Source organism: Hypanus sabinus, chromosome 6 (genome assembly GCF_030144855.1).
Source record: "Hypanus sabinus isolate sHypSab1 chromosome 6, sHypSab1.hap1, whole genome shotgun sequence".
NCBI classification, from domain to species: domain Eukaryota; kingdom Metazoa; phylum Chordata; class Chondrichthyes; order Myliobatiformes; family Dasyatidae; genus Hypanus; species Hypanus sabinus.
Genome location: NC_082711.1, coordinates 40,558,762 through 40,576,445, shown reverse-complemented (window position 1 = coordinate 40,576,445; position 17,684 = coordinate 40,558,762). Strand labels below are relative to the sequence as shown.

General features: G+C 41.6%; 1 protein-coding gene across 1 annotated transcript; it reads right to left on the bottom strand.

Annotated features, from left to right (window-relative positions):
• Positions 1-13,750: 13,750 nt before the first annotated feature.
• Positions 13,751-15,015, bottom strand: LOC132394988 (general transcription factor II-I repeat domain-containing protein 2-like). The gene is made up of 2 exons (XM_059971321.1): positions 13,893-15,015; positions 13,751-13,807 (listed from the first exon to the last, which is right to left on the bottom strand). The coding sequence occupies exon 1, from the start codon at positions 14,497-14,499 to the stop codon at positions 13,897-13,899; it is 603 nt and encodes a 200-aa protein (XP_059827304.1). The 5' UTR covers positions 14,500-15,015; the 3' UTR covers positions 13,751-13,807; positions 13,893-13,896.
• Between the last annotated feature and the right edge of the window lie 2,669 nt (positions 15,016-17,684).

The window sequence follows — 17,684 nt, the reverse complement described above, 5'->3', positions numbered from 1 at the left end:
GAAGTTCCTGAGAGGCAGGATTTATGAACATTTGGAGAGGCATAATATGATTAGGCAAAGAGTGGTTGTAGACGGGTCATATTCTGCATGGAGGTTGTTGACCAGTGGTGTGCCTCAGGGATCTGTTCTGGGACCCCTACACTTTGTGATTTTTATAAATGACCTGGATGAGGAAGTGGAGGGATGGGTTAGTAAATTTGCTGATGACACAAAGATTGGAGGTGTTGTGGATAGTGTGGAGGGCTGTCAGAGGTTACAGAGGGACATTGATAGGATGCAAAACTGGGCTGAGAAGTGGCAGATGGAGTTCAACCCAGGTAAGTGTGAAGTGGTTCATTTTGGTAGATCAAATATGATGACAGAATATAGTATTAATGGTAAGACTCTTGGCAGTGTGGAGGATCAGAGGGATTGTGGGGTCCGGGTCCATAGGATGCTCAAAGCAGCTGTGCAGGTTGACTCTGTGGTTAAGAAGGCATATGGTGCATTGGCCTTCATCAATCATGGGATTGAGTTTAGGAGCTGAGAGGTAATGTTGCAGCTATATAGGACCCTGGTTAGACCCCATCTGGAGTATTGTGCTCAGTTCTGGTTGCCTCACTACAGGAAGGATGTGGAAACCATAGAAAGGGTGCAGAGGAGATCTACAAGGATGTTGCCTGGATTGGGGAGCATGCTTTATGAGAATAGGTTGAGTGAACTTGGCCTTTTCTCCTTGGAGTGATGGAGGATGAGAGGTGACCTGATAGAGGTATAGAAGATGATGAGAGGCATTGATCACATGGATAGTCAGAGGCTTTTTCCCGGGGCTGAAATGGCTAGCATGAGAGTGCACAGTTTTAAGGTGCTTGGAAGTAGGTACAGAGGGGACGTCAGGGGTAAGTTCTTTTACGCAGAGAGTGGTGAGTGCATGGAATGGGCTGCCGGTGACAGTGGTGGAGACAGATACCACAGGGTCTTTTAAGAGATTCCTGGATAGGTACATGGAGCTTAGAAAAATAGAGGGCTACGTGTAACCCTAGATAATTTCTAAGGTAAGGAATGTTTGGCACAGCTTTGTGGGTCAAAGGGCCTATATGTGCTGTAGGCTTTCTATGTTTCTAGAATACCCAAAGGCCATTTTGCTAGGTATTATGAGAGGAAAAGTGTGAGGGGCCTAATACAGGCAAATGAAACTGGTATAGTTGCGTGTCACAGTCGGCACGGAGGAAGCTGGTTCTGTGTTATACACTTCTGTGATTCTGTAATTATTATTTATATAAAACCATCATCCGCAGACTCCAGCTGTGTATTCCCTCTAACGCCTTGCAGCCAGCTTGTACTTCCTCCCCAAGAATCACACCGGAAGAATGTCCTGGTAGACTTCAAAAAATTAACTTTTTCTAACTTACCTGGCAGGGGGGTCCCTGCACATGATCAGAAAAAGCTGCAGAAGGTTGCAAACTCACCAGTTCCATCATGCTCCTTAGCCTACTCAACACTGAGGACAACTTCTGAAGGCGATGCCTCCCTTACCTCCTTATTTTCTCAATAAAGGCCACGTCCATCATTCAGGACCCCCATCACCCAGGGCATGCTCTCTTCTTATTACCACCAACACACCTGAGGTAGAGACACACACTGAGCATTTTAGGAACAGCTTCTTCCCCTCCACCATCTGATTTCAGACAATGAATACTAGCTCAGTATTTTTGCTCTCTTTTTGCACTAATTATTTAATTAAAATTTTCATATACATTCGGTGACAACTTTTTTTAGAGACCTCCCATACCTAATAAAGTGGCCACTGAGTGTTTGTTGGTGATCTTCTGCCGCTGTAGCTTATCCACTTTGGTCTTTGATGTGATGTGTATTCAGAGATGCTCTTCTTCACACCACTATTATAACACGTGGTTATTTGAGCTATTATTGCTTCCCTTTCAGCTTGAACCAGTCTGGTCATTTTCCTCTGACTTCTCTCTCATTAACAAAACATTTTTGTCCACAGAACAGCCTTCATTGGCTGTTTTTTTTTGCTTTAGCACCATTCTCTGTAAACTCTAGAGGCTCTTGTGCCTGAAATTCTCAGGAGATGAGTTTCAGAAATACTCAAATCACCCCATCTGGCACCAACCATCATTCCACAGTCAAAGTCACGTAGATCGCGTTGCTTCCCCATTCTGATGTTTGGACTGAACAACAACTGAAACTGTTGACCATGTTAGCTTGCTTTTATGCATTGAGTTGAGTTGCACATAATTGGCTGATTAGATATCTGCATTAATGAGCAAGTGTCCAGGAAATAAAGTCACCACTGAGTGCATTTATAGTTTTCATTTATTACACTGTATTCACAATATACGACACCTAATTTTGATTCTGATTCTTGTCCACTCCGTTACATCCATGACATCCACCAGTGGACCTCAACTGGCTCATCTTCACCAAGGATGTCCAAGTGTTCAACTCCTCCTCCCCACACTGGAATCTTCTCAGAGCCCTTAATTACTTCCTTGACCAGGTATGCAACCAGCCCCTTCCACCACCAGTCTCCAACACTAGGCTGAACTTTGTCTCACACTGAACACCCCCTTCAACTCTATTCACTTTCTCCAACTCAAAGAGGAAGGTATGGGATTTTGCATGGGAGCAAGGTATGCCCATCTCCTTTTTAATATGTGAAACAACTTTTGCTTAGTTCCTTTCCTGGTCTTCTCCCTTAATCCTCTTTCCATTACACTGAGTACTGCATTGGTGATACATCCTTCATTTGCATAGATCTCAAAAATGTCATTATCCCAAATTTCTTGATCTCTCTTTCACATTTCCGACCCTTCACTTCTCTTTCTTGATATCTCAGGGGATAGGGTAAGTACCAAGATTCCAAAAACACCAAAACATAAGAAATAGGAGCAGGAGTAGGTCATCTGGCCCATCGAGCCTGCTCCGCCATTCAATAAGGTCATGGCTGATCTGACCATGGACTCCTCTCCACCTACCTGCCTTTTCTCCATAAACTCTTAATTCCCCAACTATGTAAAAATCTATCCAACCTTGTCTTAAATATATATATATTTTTTTTTAATCACTAATTTTATTGCAACACCAAAAAAATTACATTCAATACAACCAGTTGCCGATTACATTTTGACTGTTTAACCCAACCCTCATCGCCATTCCCCCTCCACCCCCATCTTCCTCATCCCCACCCCTCTCTCCACCCCTCCCCCATCTCTCTCTCCCCTCCACCAACCAACTGAATAGTAGTGCATACTCAGACAGAGCATTCCTATTTTAACGAAAGACCTTTTAAGTTAGATAACAAACTTGTTCACATTAAGATTGTGTTTGGTTGTGCATCATTTACTCTTGCTGATGAAAGTTCCAAGTAAGAAATGTCCAAAAAGCTCTGAAGCCAGTGAGTATATGAAATATCATGGGGAGGTTTCCAATGCTGGACTACAACCTTCCTACCTGCAGTCAGGCCTGCCAGCCAGATTTTGTGTGTTTTTTCCTTAAGGGAAAGGTGGGAGTCATCATTTAGAAGATGTACAGTGGGATCCATTGGTAATTGTACCCCCATTAGTTCTGTAAGAGTACTGATAACCTTCCCCCACAAACCAAAAACCCCTGGACATTCCCATACAACATGTATAAAAGAGCCAATGGTTCCGTGGGGGCAAAATGAGCAATATGGGTCAGGAACCAGTCCCATTTGATATCTAATTCTTTGTGTTAAATATGCTCTATGACAAAATTTCAACTGTATATACCGATGATTTGGGTTTTTCGAAGCACCAGCAGCATTCTCCCACATCGCATCCCAGTCTAAGTCTTGTCCCAATTCAGATATGTCCCTATCCCAGGCTTTCATTCCTGATGTGGACATATATTTCTGGAGTTTAATTTATCATAGATATATGACACTATCTGTCTTGGAGTACCCTGTATCCAACTTAAAATGGGATGGTCCTTTAAATCTGACCCCCAGGGAACCCCGTAGGCTCTACAAGCTGATCTTACTCTAAAGTAGAAGAAAAGAGACTGTTTCTCAATATTATATTGAGATACCAGTTCTTGAAAGCTAAGGATAGTACTTGCCCCATTAATATCTTGAAGAGTAACAATACCTTAATCCTCCCAAGTTCTGTTGGTGAATGGTTTCCCCCCAGATAGAAGATGATTATTGTTCCATAATGGAAAAGATTTGCACCATACGCTTTTAAATTTTAGGAATTTTTCTGCTGCTCTAAACACTTGTAGCATATGGGTTAAAATTGGACCATAATACAAATCACATTTTTTGGTAGACATACCTATAAGGAGAAAGTCCTTCAGCCTTATTGGTGCTATTAGCTCTTGTTCTATATTTTTCCATGATAAAACTTTATCTTCCTCCATCCAATAGCTAAGACTTTTTAATACAAATGCCCAGTGATACAATTTAAAATTTGGACATGCCAATCCCCCATCCAACTTTTTGAATTGTAGAGCTGACCACTTTATATTGGGATGTTTACCGTTCCAAACATAGCATCATAGTAAGGAGTCCAGTTTTTGCCAATATCCTGCTGGAGGTCCAAGTGGGATCTTTGAGCTGATAAAATTAATGCGGGGTAAGATGTTCATTTTAATGAACGATATACGGGCTGGAACTGATGCTGGCAGGTGTTTCCATCTATTAATATCATCTATTTTTTCAAAATTAAAGAGTAATTTGTTTTAGCCACAGACGATAGGGAAGTATTAACTGTAATACCCAAGTAGAGGACCTCATTTGTAACCTTAATCTGGGGAGAGAGAGACACCTTACTTTCATCTGTATTAATCAGCATCAGTACTGATTTTGACAAACTATCTTTGTATCCTGAAAGAAATCCAAATTGCTCCAGTGTTTTTAAAACATAGGGAAGAGTTTGTTGAACATTTGCCATATTAACTAGTGTGTCATTCGCGTAAAGTGATATCGAATATGATGTTGTACCTATTGTAATAGAGGAGATCTGAGGAGAGTTTCTAATTAAATGTGCAAGCAGTACAATAGATATAGTAACAATTAAAGGAGACAGAGGGTCCCCTTGTCGTGTGCCCCGTCCTATGTCCAATAACTCTGAGAAACTTCCTCCCACACATACCCAGGCTGCAGGATTAGCGTACAGTGTTTGAATCATATTGATAAATTTATCGCCAAACTTAAATTCTTTTAGAACTCTCCAAAGGCCATTCAAGGCATGTTAAATATATTTACTGAGGTAGCCTCCACTGCTTCACTGGGCAGAGAATTCTACAGAGTCACCACTCTCTGGGAAAAGCAGTTCCTCCTCATCTCCGTCCTAAATCTACTCCCCCCGAATCTTGAGGCTGTGTCCCTTAGTTCCAGCCTCACCTACCAGTGGAAACTACTTCCATTCTTTTGGTTATTCCATTTTTATTGTATCTGCGCTAATACCTGTGCCTTTAAAATGTTTTCTTCCATCCTCAGCCATGGCTTTCTCTCTATTGTAGTTGACAGGTTCTCAAACACATCTCCCCCTATTTCCTGCACTTGTGCTCTCACTGACCACCCCCCCCCCTCCCCAATTTACACCCTAGAACATAGATTGTATTTCTCTTGGACTTCTTTCTACTCCATCAGTCTCCCTTTCAGCAGATTGCAAACTTCCGACGCTGAATTTTGTGGTGAGGACGCAGGAGAGGTTTTCCCCTGATGACTCTTCCATAAAGGTCATATTTGTACAGGTGTCGCTGCACAGTAGAACAGTGCACCACCATTCCAGAGTCTGCTAAATCTTCCTGAAGGTCTTTTCCAGTCAAACAGGGGTTTTGATTTGCCTTGATAGCAATCCTACGAGCAGTTCTCTCAGAAAGTTTTCTTGGTCTTCTGGACCTCAACTTGACCTCCACTGTTCCTGTTAACTGCCATTTCTTAATGACATTACGAATTGAGGAAACGGCTACCAGAAAACACTTTGCTGTCTTTTTATAGCCTTCTCCTGCTTTGTGGGCATCATTTATTTTAATTTTCAGAGTGCGAGGCAGCTGCTTAGAGGAGCCCATGGCTGCTGATTGTTGGGACAAGGTTTGAGGAGTCATGGTATTTACAAAGCTTTGAAATTTGCATCATCCGTTCTTTCGTAACAATGACTGTGAACAAGCCATAGCCCTAACAAGCTAATTAAGCTCTGAGACCTTGGTAAAAGTTACCTGAGAGCTCAGATCTCTTGGGGTGCCCAGACTTTTGCATGGTGCTCTGTTCCTTGTTTTTCACTCTAGAATTCTACAAAACAAAAACAATACACTAATCTGGCTTAAAATGTTGAAAAGAGTGGTTCACCTTTAACTTTATGACTTTTGGAGATCAGTTCATTTTCTACTCACTTAACCATTCGCAGAAACAGAAATTTTGACCAGGGGTGCCCAAACTTTTGCATGCCACTGTAACTATTTCAGATAAGCACGCTTAAACTTACAATAATATCCCTGTGCCTTTCTGTTTCAATTTGTTTCTTTTTTTTCTGTACGCTGGTTTTAAAAGTTATTTCTTACTTTGATCTGCACCCTGTCAAAGACCTTCTATGCATTTCTCCCTGGCCCTCCCCTTCACTGAAACCAAACATACTTATTTTCCTGTGTTTTTTTCCCAGTTCTGATGAAAGATCCATGAACTAGGTCTCTCTCTACTGATGCTGCTTGACCTGCTGAGTACTTCCAGCAGCCCCTGTTTCTGCTGAGGATGTACAGCATCTGCGGTTTTTTTGCTTCAAGTGCTTGATTATCATTTGAAATTTAAGTACTGTTCAGTGGGCCTGTTAATGTGCTTAATTATGTTTAGCAAATTAACAGATAACAACAAGTTTGCCTCTCTGTTAATTTTGCTTCATTAAATTCAGATTGCTAGTCACAATTAAAAATCATGTTGGCAGATGTGATTCTTTGTACCTACACAACATGGGGCTAAACTTCTGCATTATGTTTGGCTCGGACCCACCTCCACATGGTACCATAGAATTGTTTCTATTGTGGAACAACAATAAATGACAGAGGATTGGATAGTTTACAGTTATTGTGCTCCAGGGATTTAATCAAAAACTGGTCTAATGATTTACACTTTATATTTAGATTTGATTAAATATGCACCAAATCACAGTGTTATTTCAACATTCTACACTGTAGTGAAGGCAATATTTATCAAGTTAGAAATGCTATAAGAAACAAAAATCATTTCTGTTGAAATATAGTCATAAAGTTGTACAGCAATGAAACAGGCCCTTCTGCCCAATTCATCCATACCAACCAGTTAAGTCCATTTGACCTAGTTCCACTTCTCTGCATTTAGTCCATATCCCTCTAAACCTTTCCTGCCCAAGTACCTGACCGAATGTCTTGAGTGCTGTAATTGCCTCTGGTAGTTCGTTCCATTTACCCACCGCCTTCGGTATGGAAAAAGTTTCCCTCAGAACTCTTTTAAATCCCCTTTTAAATATTAACAAGACTCTATCAATAAGTTCTGTGCCCAGTGTGAAGTAAACCCATATGGAATGTGATGCACCATCAATAACTCTCGGAGACTGGAAGTGAACGATAGGCTTTTATTAACAGCAAAAGGGAGCACGACATCTCTAAGACTGAGGGGGGGAGCAATGCCCCAATCGTCTTTATACAGGGGTCTGTGGGAGGAGCCACAGGAGCAGTCAGCAGAGGGGCGTGTCCAGACAGGTATATGTAGTTCACCACAGAATGGGCCTGTGTAGGTAGCTTTAGTGAAGACAGAGGTTGTTAATAGGTGTTCTTGCTAGGGCATTTGAGCTCTAGTAGATTGCTGAAGATCCCCTGGCCATCCTGTTTTCTTTAACACACCTTGTGCTTCAGAATATACACAGCTTCCCCCCAGCCATAAAATATTTGATCTCGGAGAGCTGAAAAAAACTATTTAAAAAAACAAAGCTAATCTAAGTTTAAGAAGGTTCCAGGAAATTTCTTTCTAAGTCTTTTAAGCAATCGCATCTGATTCAGGAGTGCCCAAAAGCTTGGGGTAAGGGCAGAGAAATCAGCCGGGGTTATGAGAAGAAACTGGAACTTTTCCCGTCAGCATGTAGGAGGCTGAGGTGTGACCTTATGAAGGTCTATAAAATCATGAGGAGTATAGATAAGGTGGACGGTCATAGACCACTCCCCAGGGTAGGGGAATCTAAAACTAGATGGCATGTGTTTAACATGAGACTAGAAAGATTTAAAATGACTTGAGGGCAAGTTTCTCACGCAGAGTGTGAAGGGTTTATGGAAGCAATTACCAAGGGAAGAGGTAGAGGAGAGTATAATTACAATGTTTAAAAGATATTTAGACCAATAGATGCAGTATAGCCATAGGAAGGGTTCAAAGTTCGAAGTAAATGTATTATCAAAATACTTAAATGTCACCATAGTCAACCCTGAGATTCATTTGCTTGCAGGCATACTCAATAATCCATTGATTTATTCTCATTGTTACCATCAGGACGGAGATGCAGGAACACAAAGGCACTTGTTCAGTGATCCAGGAACAGCTTCTTCCCCTCTGCCTCCAATTTCTGAACAGGCATTGAACCCATGAGCATTATCTCACTACATTTTATTTCTATTTTTGCACTACTTATTTAATTTAAATATTTAATATATACACACTTTAATTCAGTTCTTTTTCTCTCCATTATTGTGTATTGCATTGTACTGCTGGCATAACATTAACAGATTTCATGACATATGCTGGTGATATTAAATCTGATTCTGATACAATAGAAACAGTGGAAGACCACACCAGCTTGGGCACTCAACCAGTGTGCAAAAGGCAACAAACTGTGCAAATACAAAACAAAAATAATACTAAATAAATAAGCAATAAATATTGAGAACATGAGATGAGAGTCCTTAAAGGAGAGTCTGCAAGTATGGAAATTGGGGATTCAATTGTACAAGGAGGTGTTGAGGCCAAGGTCTCCAATGGGATCCCACCACCAAGCACATCTTTGCCTTTCTGCTTTCCGCAGGGATCGTTCCCTACGTGACTCCCTTGTCCATTCGTTCCCCCCATCCCTTCCCACCGATCTCCCTCCTGGCACTTATCCTTGTAAGTGGAACAAGTGCTACACCTGCCCTTACACTTCCTCCCTCACCACCATTCAGGGCCCCAGACAGTCCTTTCAGGTGAGGCAACACTTCACCTGTGAGTCGGCTGGTGTGGTATACTGCGTCCGGTGCTCCCAGTGTGGACTTTTATATATTGGTGAGACCCGACGCAGACTGGGAGACCGTTTCACTGAACACCTACGCTCTGTCCACCAGAGAAAGCAGGATCTCCCAGTGGCCACACATTTTAATTCCATGTCCCATTCCCATTCTGATATGTCTATCCATGGCCTCCTCTACTGTCAAGATGAAGCCACACTCAGGTTGGAGGAACAACACCTTATATACTGGCTGGGTAGCCTCCAACCTGATGGCATGAACATTGATTTTTCTAACTTCCGGTAATGCCCCCTCCCCTTCTTACCTCATCCCTTTTGCATTTATCTACTATATTTTTCCTTTTTTTCTCTCTTTTCTCTCTCTCTGTCCCTCCCTCAATCATTCCTTGCCTGTTCTCCATCTCCCTCTGGTGCTCCCCTCCCCCTTTCTTTCTCCCTAGGCCTCCCATCCCATGATCCTTTCCCTTCTCCAGCTCTGTATCCCTTTTGCCAATCAACTTTCCAGCTCGTAACTTCACCCCACCCCCTCCGGTTTTCTCCTATCATTTTGGATCTCTCCTTCCCCCTCCCACTTTCAAATCTCTTACTATCTGTTCTTTTGGTCAGTCCTGACGAAGGGTCTCGGCCCAAAACGTCGACTGTACTTCTTCCTATAGATGCTGCCTGGCCTGCTGCGTTCCACCAGCATTTAGTGTGTGTTGCTTGAAGTTTATCGATTAGTTTAGAGGGATATGGGCTAAATGGGATTTTGCTCGGGTAAGCAGTTTGGTTGGCATGGATGAGTGGGTCTGAACAGACAGTCTCCATTCTGTTTAACCGTAGCTCTCGACCGTTTCTGCTTCTGTTTTTCCTTCTGCTGAAAGGCAAACAACAGCAGGCTTAACTTACATTGCTGGCTTGTTGATTAATGACTCTGAGTCATCCTATGATATAACCAAATATTACGCAGTAAAGAATTCACTCCAGGTTTTAGCGGTCATCTCGGGTCACGTACAGGAGCGCTGGTGAGAGCACCCAGCACAAAAACCCAGAGGCTGTAATACACGTAACTGCCACGTGGGGTCACTGCAGTGCACTGTAGGCATCCTGACACTCATACCAGTTTTCTCATCCTGTGAACCATTTGGTATTGGTTCATTATTGTCACATGAGCCAAGATACAGTGAAACATTTGTATATTGTTTATACAGATCATTGAGTTTGAAAAAAGTAAAACAGAATAAAGTGTAAAAGCTACAACTCTCTCCCATCTCCCAGGACAGGTGGTATATAAAGTGCAAGATCATAATGAGGTAGATTGTGAGGTCAAGAGTTCATATTACACATGAGGTTCGTTCAAGAGTTTAGTACCGGTGGGATGGATAAGTTTGTTTACTTAAGACAGTGAGGAGTTCAGCACTTGCATTTCAAAGGCCATGATAAGTTGATTCTCTTGTCTTACCAAGGACCCAAATTGAAAATTGGGAAGTATACAAGTTGAGGATGAGCGGTGGCTCTGTCCCTGTGCAAGAGATTAGCAGTGGGTCCAGTTGGGGTTGCAGCCTAACTTAGCCTTGGTGTCCCTTGTAAACTTGTACATTTCAGTCGCTGCATGAACTGCTTCTCTCTCCCAGCTCCAGCTGTAGCTCCTGATCTTTCGATGTTGACAGCAAGTTCCACTTGCTTTAAAAAGGCAACAATTATACCAGTGCCTAAGAAGAAGGATTTGAGCTGCCTTGATGACTATTGCCTGGTAGAACTCACAATGACAGTGATGAAATATCTTGAGAGGTTGCTAATGACTAGACTGAACTCCTGGACCTGGACCCACTGAAATTTGTCTTTTGCTACAGTAGGTCAACGGCAACACAATCTCAATGGCTCTCCACGTGGCTTTAGATCACCTGGACAGCACAAGCACCTATATCAAGATGCTGTTCATCGACTATAGCTCAGCATTTAATACCATCATTCCCACAATCCTGATTGAGAAGTTGCAGAACCCGGGCCTCTGTACCTCCCTCTGTAATTGGATCCACCATTTCCTAACTGGAAGACAACAATCTGTGTGGATTGGTGATAACACATCCTCCTCACTGACAATCAACACTGGTGCACCTCGGGTCTGTGCTTAGCCCACTGCTCTACTCTCTGTATACACATGACTGTGTGGCTAGGCATAGCCCAAATACCATCTACAAATTTGTTGATGATACAACCATTGTTGGTAGAATCTCAGGTACAGGAGTGAGATATGCCAACTAGTGGAATGGTGTAAGATGAAAGAGCTGAGCGTGGACTTCAGGAAGGGTAAGACAAAGGAACACATACCAATCCTCATAGAGGGATCAGAAGTGGAGAGAGTGAGCAGTTTCAAGTTCCTGGGTGTCAATATCTCTGAGATTCTAACCTGGTCTCAATATATCGATATAGTTATAAAGAAGGCAAGACAGCAGCTATACTTTATTAGGAGTTTGAACAGATTTGGCATGTCAACAAATACACTCAAAAACTTCTATAGTTGTACCATGGAGGGCATTCTGACAGGCTGCATCACTGTCTGGTATGGAGGGGCTACTGCACAGGACCGAAAGAAGCTGCAGAGGGTTGTAAATCTAGTCAGCTCCATCTTGGGTACCAGCCTACAAAGTATCCAGGACATCTTCAGGGAGTGGTGACTCAGAAAGGCACCATCCATTATTAAGGACCTCCAGCACCCAGGGCATGCCCTTTTCTCACTGTTACCATCAAATATGAGGTACAGAAGCCTGAAGGCACACACTCAGCGATTCAGGAACAGCTTCTTCCCCTCTGCCATCTGATTCCTAAATGCACATTAAACCTTTGGACCTCACTTTTTTTACTATACAGTATTCCTGTTGTTTTGCACATTTTTAAAATCTATTCAAGCTACATATACTGTAATTGATTTACTTGTTAATTTATTATTTTAATTTTACTTAGTTATTTTTCTCTTATAGATTTTGTATTGCTTGAATTTCTGCTGCTATGTTAACAAATTTCACGTCACCTGCTGGTGATAATAAAGCTGATTCTGGTCTGATCCCTGTTGTTATCCAGCCTACCTGACATCCATCCCTCCAATTGTTCTCCTCCTCCTACAGGGACAATTCCCATTCAAAGTGTATAAGCCTGACATTCATCTTCCCCCAGAGATAGCTGCAAAACAAAGAAAACCATGGAACCCGTTCAAAGAAAGACTTCAAAAACCCCCAAACGCACAAAAAAGAACAAATTGTGCAAAAAACAGCAAAAAAAAAAGGTGAAAATGTAGAATATAAAATCAAAAGAGTCTGGGCATATTGAGATCAGCTCTGTGTTAGAACAGGCAATTGTCATAAAATGCATCTTGGAACCAAAATAAAAATAAAAATGAGAATTGGTTCAGGAACGGCTTGGGAATTTGTTGGTTTCCTGCTGTTAAGTTTCAGAACTTAGCACCTAGTTGCTCTTGGTTAGTCTAGGTAAGCATCATTGAAGAATTAAAAGAATCTAACTAACATTAATTTGTAAGTAGGAAACTCGGTTTCCTCTTTATTAGGTACACCTGTGCATTTGCTCATGAATGCAAATATCTAATCAGCCAATCAAGTGGCAACAACTCAATGCATGAAATGATGCAGACATGGTCAAGAGGTTCAGTTGTTGTTCAGACTAAACACCAGAGTGGGGAAGAAATGTGATCTAAGTGTCCTTGACCATGGAATGATCGTTGGTGCCAGATGGGGTAGTTTGATTGTCTCAGAAACTGCTGATATCCTGAGCTTTTTTACACACACAATTTGTAGAGCTTACAGAAAATGATGCAAAAAAAAATCCAATGAGTGGCAATTCTGTGGATGAAAATGCCTTGTTAATGAGAGAGGTCAGAGGAGAATGGCCAGAATGCTTCACGCTGACAGGAAGGCAACAGTAACTCATATAACTACCTCTACAATAGTGGTGTGCAGAAGAACATCTCTGAAAGCACAAGATGTCGAAACTTGAAGGGGATAGGCTACAGTAGCAGAAGGCCACGAACATTCAATGGCCACTTCATTAGGTCCAGGAGGCACCTAATAAAATAGCCACAGAGCATATATTACAACTTATGGAGATCACAGGCATTGATAGAGAACAGTCTTTATTAGGAACGACCTGAAAACTAGAAGCAGGTCATTCAGGAAGACATGGCTAGATGGCAGTGTTTCACTGACAGGGCAACCATCAGCTGAGCCATTGGGTTAGACCAGGGGTCAGCAACCTTTACCACTGAAAGAGCCACTTGGACCCGTTTCCCACAGAAAAGAAAACACTGGGAGCCGCAAAACCCGTTTGACATTTAAAATGAAATAACACTGCATACAATGTTTTTTTTGCCTTTATGCTATGTATAAACAAACTATAATGTGTTGCATTTATGAAATTGATGAACTCCTGCAGAGAAAACGAAATTACATTTCTGCATGCAACAAAAACATTTTGAACTCCGAAAAAAAGACGTTGGGTTGAAAGTTACTTTTAAGTAAAATATTCAATGTCTATTTGAGTCCTTGTATTTATGAAAAACACCAAACTTAAATTTTCCGCCAGCAGCAAACCAAAAATAACGTCAGCCAGCTGTCATCCTGAAAAATGAAAGGACTATTTCACTGAACAATGAAAAAATATGAATATAAGTAAAATAATAGGCAATTAAAATATTTATCATACTTGGTTAATGGGATTTCTGCTCCTGGACCTCAGCGCACAGCGTCTGCACATCAGGGCTGTATGATGTCACCTTCATCTTTACACAGGATCGCAAGCTGTCATCTGTGAGGTTTTCAATATCACTCCATTTGTGTTTCTGAGCAAGAACGGCCTTCTGACGGGCAACATCTTCAAGGTCTGCTGTCAAGCGTCTAAACTTGGACACCCATATGTCTTTGTCGGCTATGTCGGCCAGTTCCATCTCAAGATCAGGTTGACTCACACCTGCCAATGCAGTCGTATTCAGTAGGGAAGGATCGATGCTTAAGGGAGTGACCGGGAAGGATAATGTGTTTTTTTCCTCTCTGAACTCACAGAAGCGTTTCCCAAACGATGTTTGCATTGCGATGATTGCAGAATGTAAATACTCCGAAATTATCATGTCGTGACCTTGTTTGAACTCTCTCAAATTGGGGAAGTGAGACAAAGTGCCTTTCTGTAAATCTCTGGCAAGCACTGTCAACTTGCGCTCGAATGCCAAAACATCCTCCAACATGTGCAGGGCTGTACGTCCTTTCCCCTGAAGAGCTGTGTTCAGCGTGTTCAGGTGCGCTGTCATGTCTACCATGAAGTGTAGCTTTTCCAGCCACTCTGGCTGTTCCAGCTCAGGAAAGGTGAGCCCTTTGCTGCCCAGGAAAGTTTTCACTTCTTCCAGACACGCGACAAAGCGTTTCAGCACCTTCCGTCTGGACAGCCAGTGATAAAAACACGTTGTAGCGGTGTCAGTAAACTGCAGTCAAAGATAGCTTTATTCGAACTAAACAGCCTTGCTTTTCAGCTTCCCTCAACCCAGCCCCCATGGACGCAGATGCTGCAAAAGACGCGTACTCACAAACCCCCGTAGGCTATCTCCCTTAGCCGGAATGCTGGCTAATTGTGAGCCGTTTTATGATGTGGCAGGAAATGTGTCGCTACACTTAGGTTGTACAAGATCACCATAATTACATTTCAAAAGCTAACAAACTAACATAAAATACATTTTAATTAAATACTGACCAATTATTTCCCAAAGCCACAGGGAGCCGCAGCACAGAGGTGAAAGAGCCACAAATGGCTCGGGAGCCGCAGGTTGCCGACCCCCGGGTTAGACACATCCCACTCAGGCTGGTCAATAGGATTAAGAAGATCGCTTTGGAAATAGAGGATATATATTATAGTCTTTTACTTTGTCTGCATCTGAGTTGTTCAAAGTAAATTTAATATCAAAGTATGCATACATTGCTATCTACTACCTTGCGATTCATTTTCTTGCAGACATTCACAACAGAACTAAACAATACGATAGAATCAATGAAAAACCACTCACAAAGACTTAGTATAACTCCGGTCCTTTTAATAATTTTTCTGATGGAAATTGGAAGGGTTTCTGCTTAATGTTTGCAAAGAGGTTTCTACAAAGATGAAAAGTAAATCTTTTACTGACAATCTTTTACTTTACAGAAGTCAGGATTGGATACACCAGCCAGTTAGGCACACACAATTAGTTCATTTAAATATACAAGTTTCTCTGCTCAAGAAAGTTTGGAATTTGGAAGATGAATTTACCTAGGAACACAGATTCCAGAGTGACTGGATTGAACTTTCCAGCCAGGAGTTCAATGTTTATTGGAAGGCTTACACGATCTTGTGAGGAAATATCAAAGAAATGAGATCACATACCTCAGCTCAAGGAAACTAGGATCTATAAATTCTGGAAATATTTAAGTACAAGACATATAAACTTTAATCTTTACAAATAGACCTGCTGGCTAATGCTGTTATCTTGTAACTGTCTAAGGAGTCTAATCCTGCACTAATCTCATAAAATTGTGTCTGATTATGATGTCAATTCTAAATCTATAATCAGCAAGCAGCTGGAACTGAATGACTGTACACTGACCTTGTTTACTTCAGCAGTTAACCTTGGCCTCTCGTTAATTCATTCAACATTTCAGCATCTCAAACAATAATCTCAAGTTACAATAAGCAATTGGACCTTTACAACTTTGTCTGATTGCTTCTTCAGAAAACATTAACTTAGAAGATTGCATGAATTTGATGGGAGCCCGGTAATGTAAGAGGTGACATATTCCAGACTAGGTGCTATTAACCAACTATCATTAGGTCTAAGAATAACCATGGATAAACCTTAGGTGATTCCTTGACCTGGTGTTAAACTGGAGGTTTATCTAATGCCAGTTTGGTGTGGATCACCTTGTTCCTGCACAATTGAGGAAACAATTTGATATGTCGTATTTTTGGTACTGATTATTGTGAGATACAATTTTTTAAAAAAAGTTTGTTTTGCAAGCTGTGCGTAGAAATTTTTAAACATAAATACTTCGAGGTAGGAGAAGAATGGAATGCAGAACGACACACAAAATCCTGGAAGAACTTGGCAGATTGGGTGATGCAGAATCTGCAACTTTACAATTACAAATTGCAATACTGGTTGATCACGAAGGGTCAAGGAACATGACAGAGTACATTGTAAGGTGATGAGTTCATCTTTAACTTGCAAGAGATATGTTCAAGACTTTTACAATAGATGGTGTCCCTGAGGTATCTCCTACCATATGGAAGAATGGAGAAGAGAAGATGTCTTGGATGGGAGGGATCTTTGATTGTTGTCTGCTTTCCTGAGACAAGTAACAAGTGTTTCTATTGTTGTGTATTCTATTCTTCAATTAATTTGTTTAGGTATTATTAGTATTTTATGGAAATGAATTAAAATGACAATAGCTCCTGTAATAGGATCCAATGAAAGTCTGGACCAAAGATGTCATAATCATCTCACATTGTTTTCCTACCCGTGCCAGGCTGGGATTGTGGAGTTAGGAGCAGGTACAAGGTCAATAAAACCCGAGTAATCCATCACACGTGCTAGCAACGCACACACACAAACACACACGCACACACACATACGCACGGACACGCACACACACACAAACGCACGCACACACAAACACAGACACACGCGCACACACACAAATGCATGCGCACACACACACATAAACACGTGCGCGCGCACGCACACACACACACATACACACACAAATGCACGGACACGCACACACACACACATAAACACATGTGCGCGCGCGCACACACACACACACACACACACACACACACACACACAAACAATGCTGAATGCTGGAGGAACTCAGCAGGTTAGGCAGCATCTATGGCAAACAATAAACAGTTGACATTTAGGCCCAAGACCCTTCATCAGAACTGGAGAAAAAAGTCACATTTCCTTACCATTCCAACAGCCTGGCCAGAAAACACAGACTCAGAAGATAGTCGAGTCGAATGCAAATTGGTAATTGGTTTATTACTGTCACATGTGCCAAGATGTAGTGGAAAAATACTTTTGTTGCATGTCATCTAGTCAGGTCATTCCATCAGGATGGTACAAATGAAATGGCATGGTTACAGGGAAAGTGCAGTGCAGGTAGACAAAGTACAAATGAGTCTTCTTCAGATTGTATCAGTCTGAATGATTTGCTGTAGTCTGCTAAACCATTCAAGGATTTTATTCTAACACTTGCATGCATTTCAAAATCTAGTGTGCTTTACCAGAGCAAAAGGTAATAAAATTGAACAAGCAAAATTTGGATGAGAATATTTACAGCATGCTCCAAATGGAATTGTTGTTTTGTGTAATTATCTTAGAGGCTACCTAATGTTAACAATCAAAACAAAATTACTTATAAATCTTTAGATTTGTCTGTGTGGAATCCTTACTAGGTGTGTTGAGAGGAACAAGAA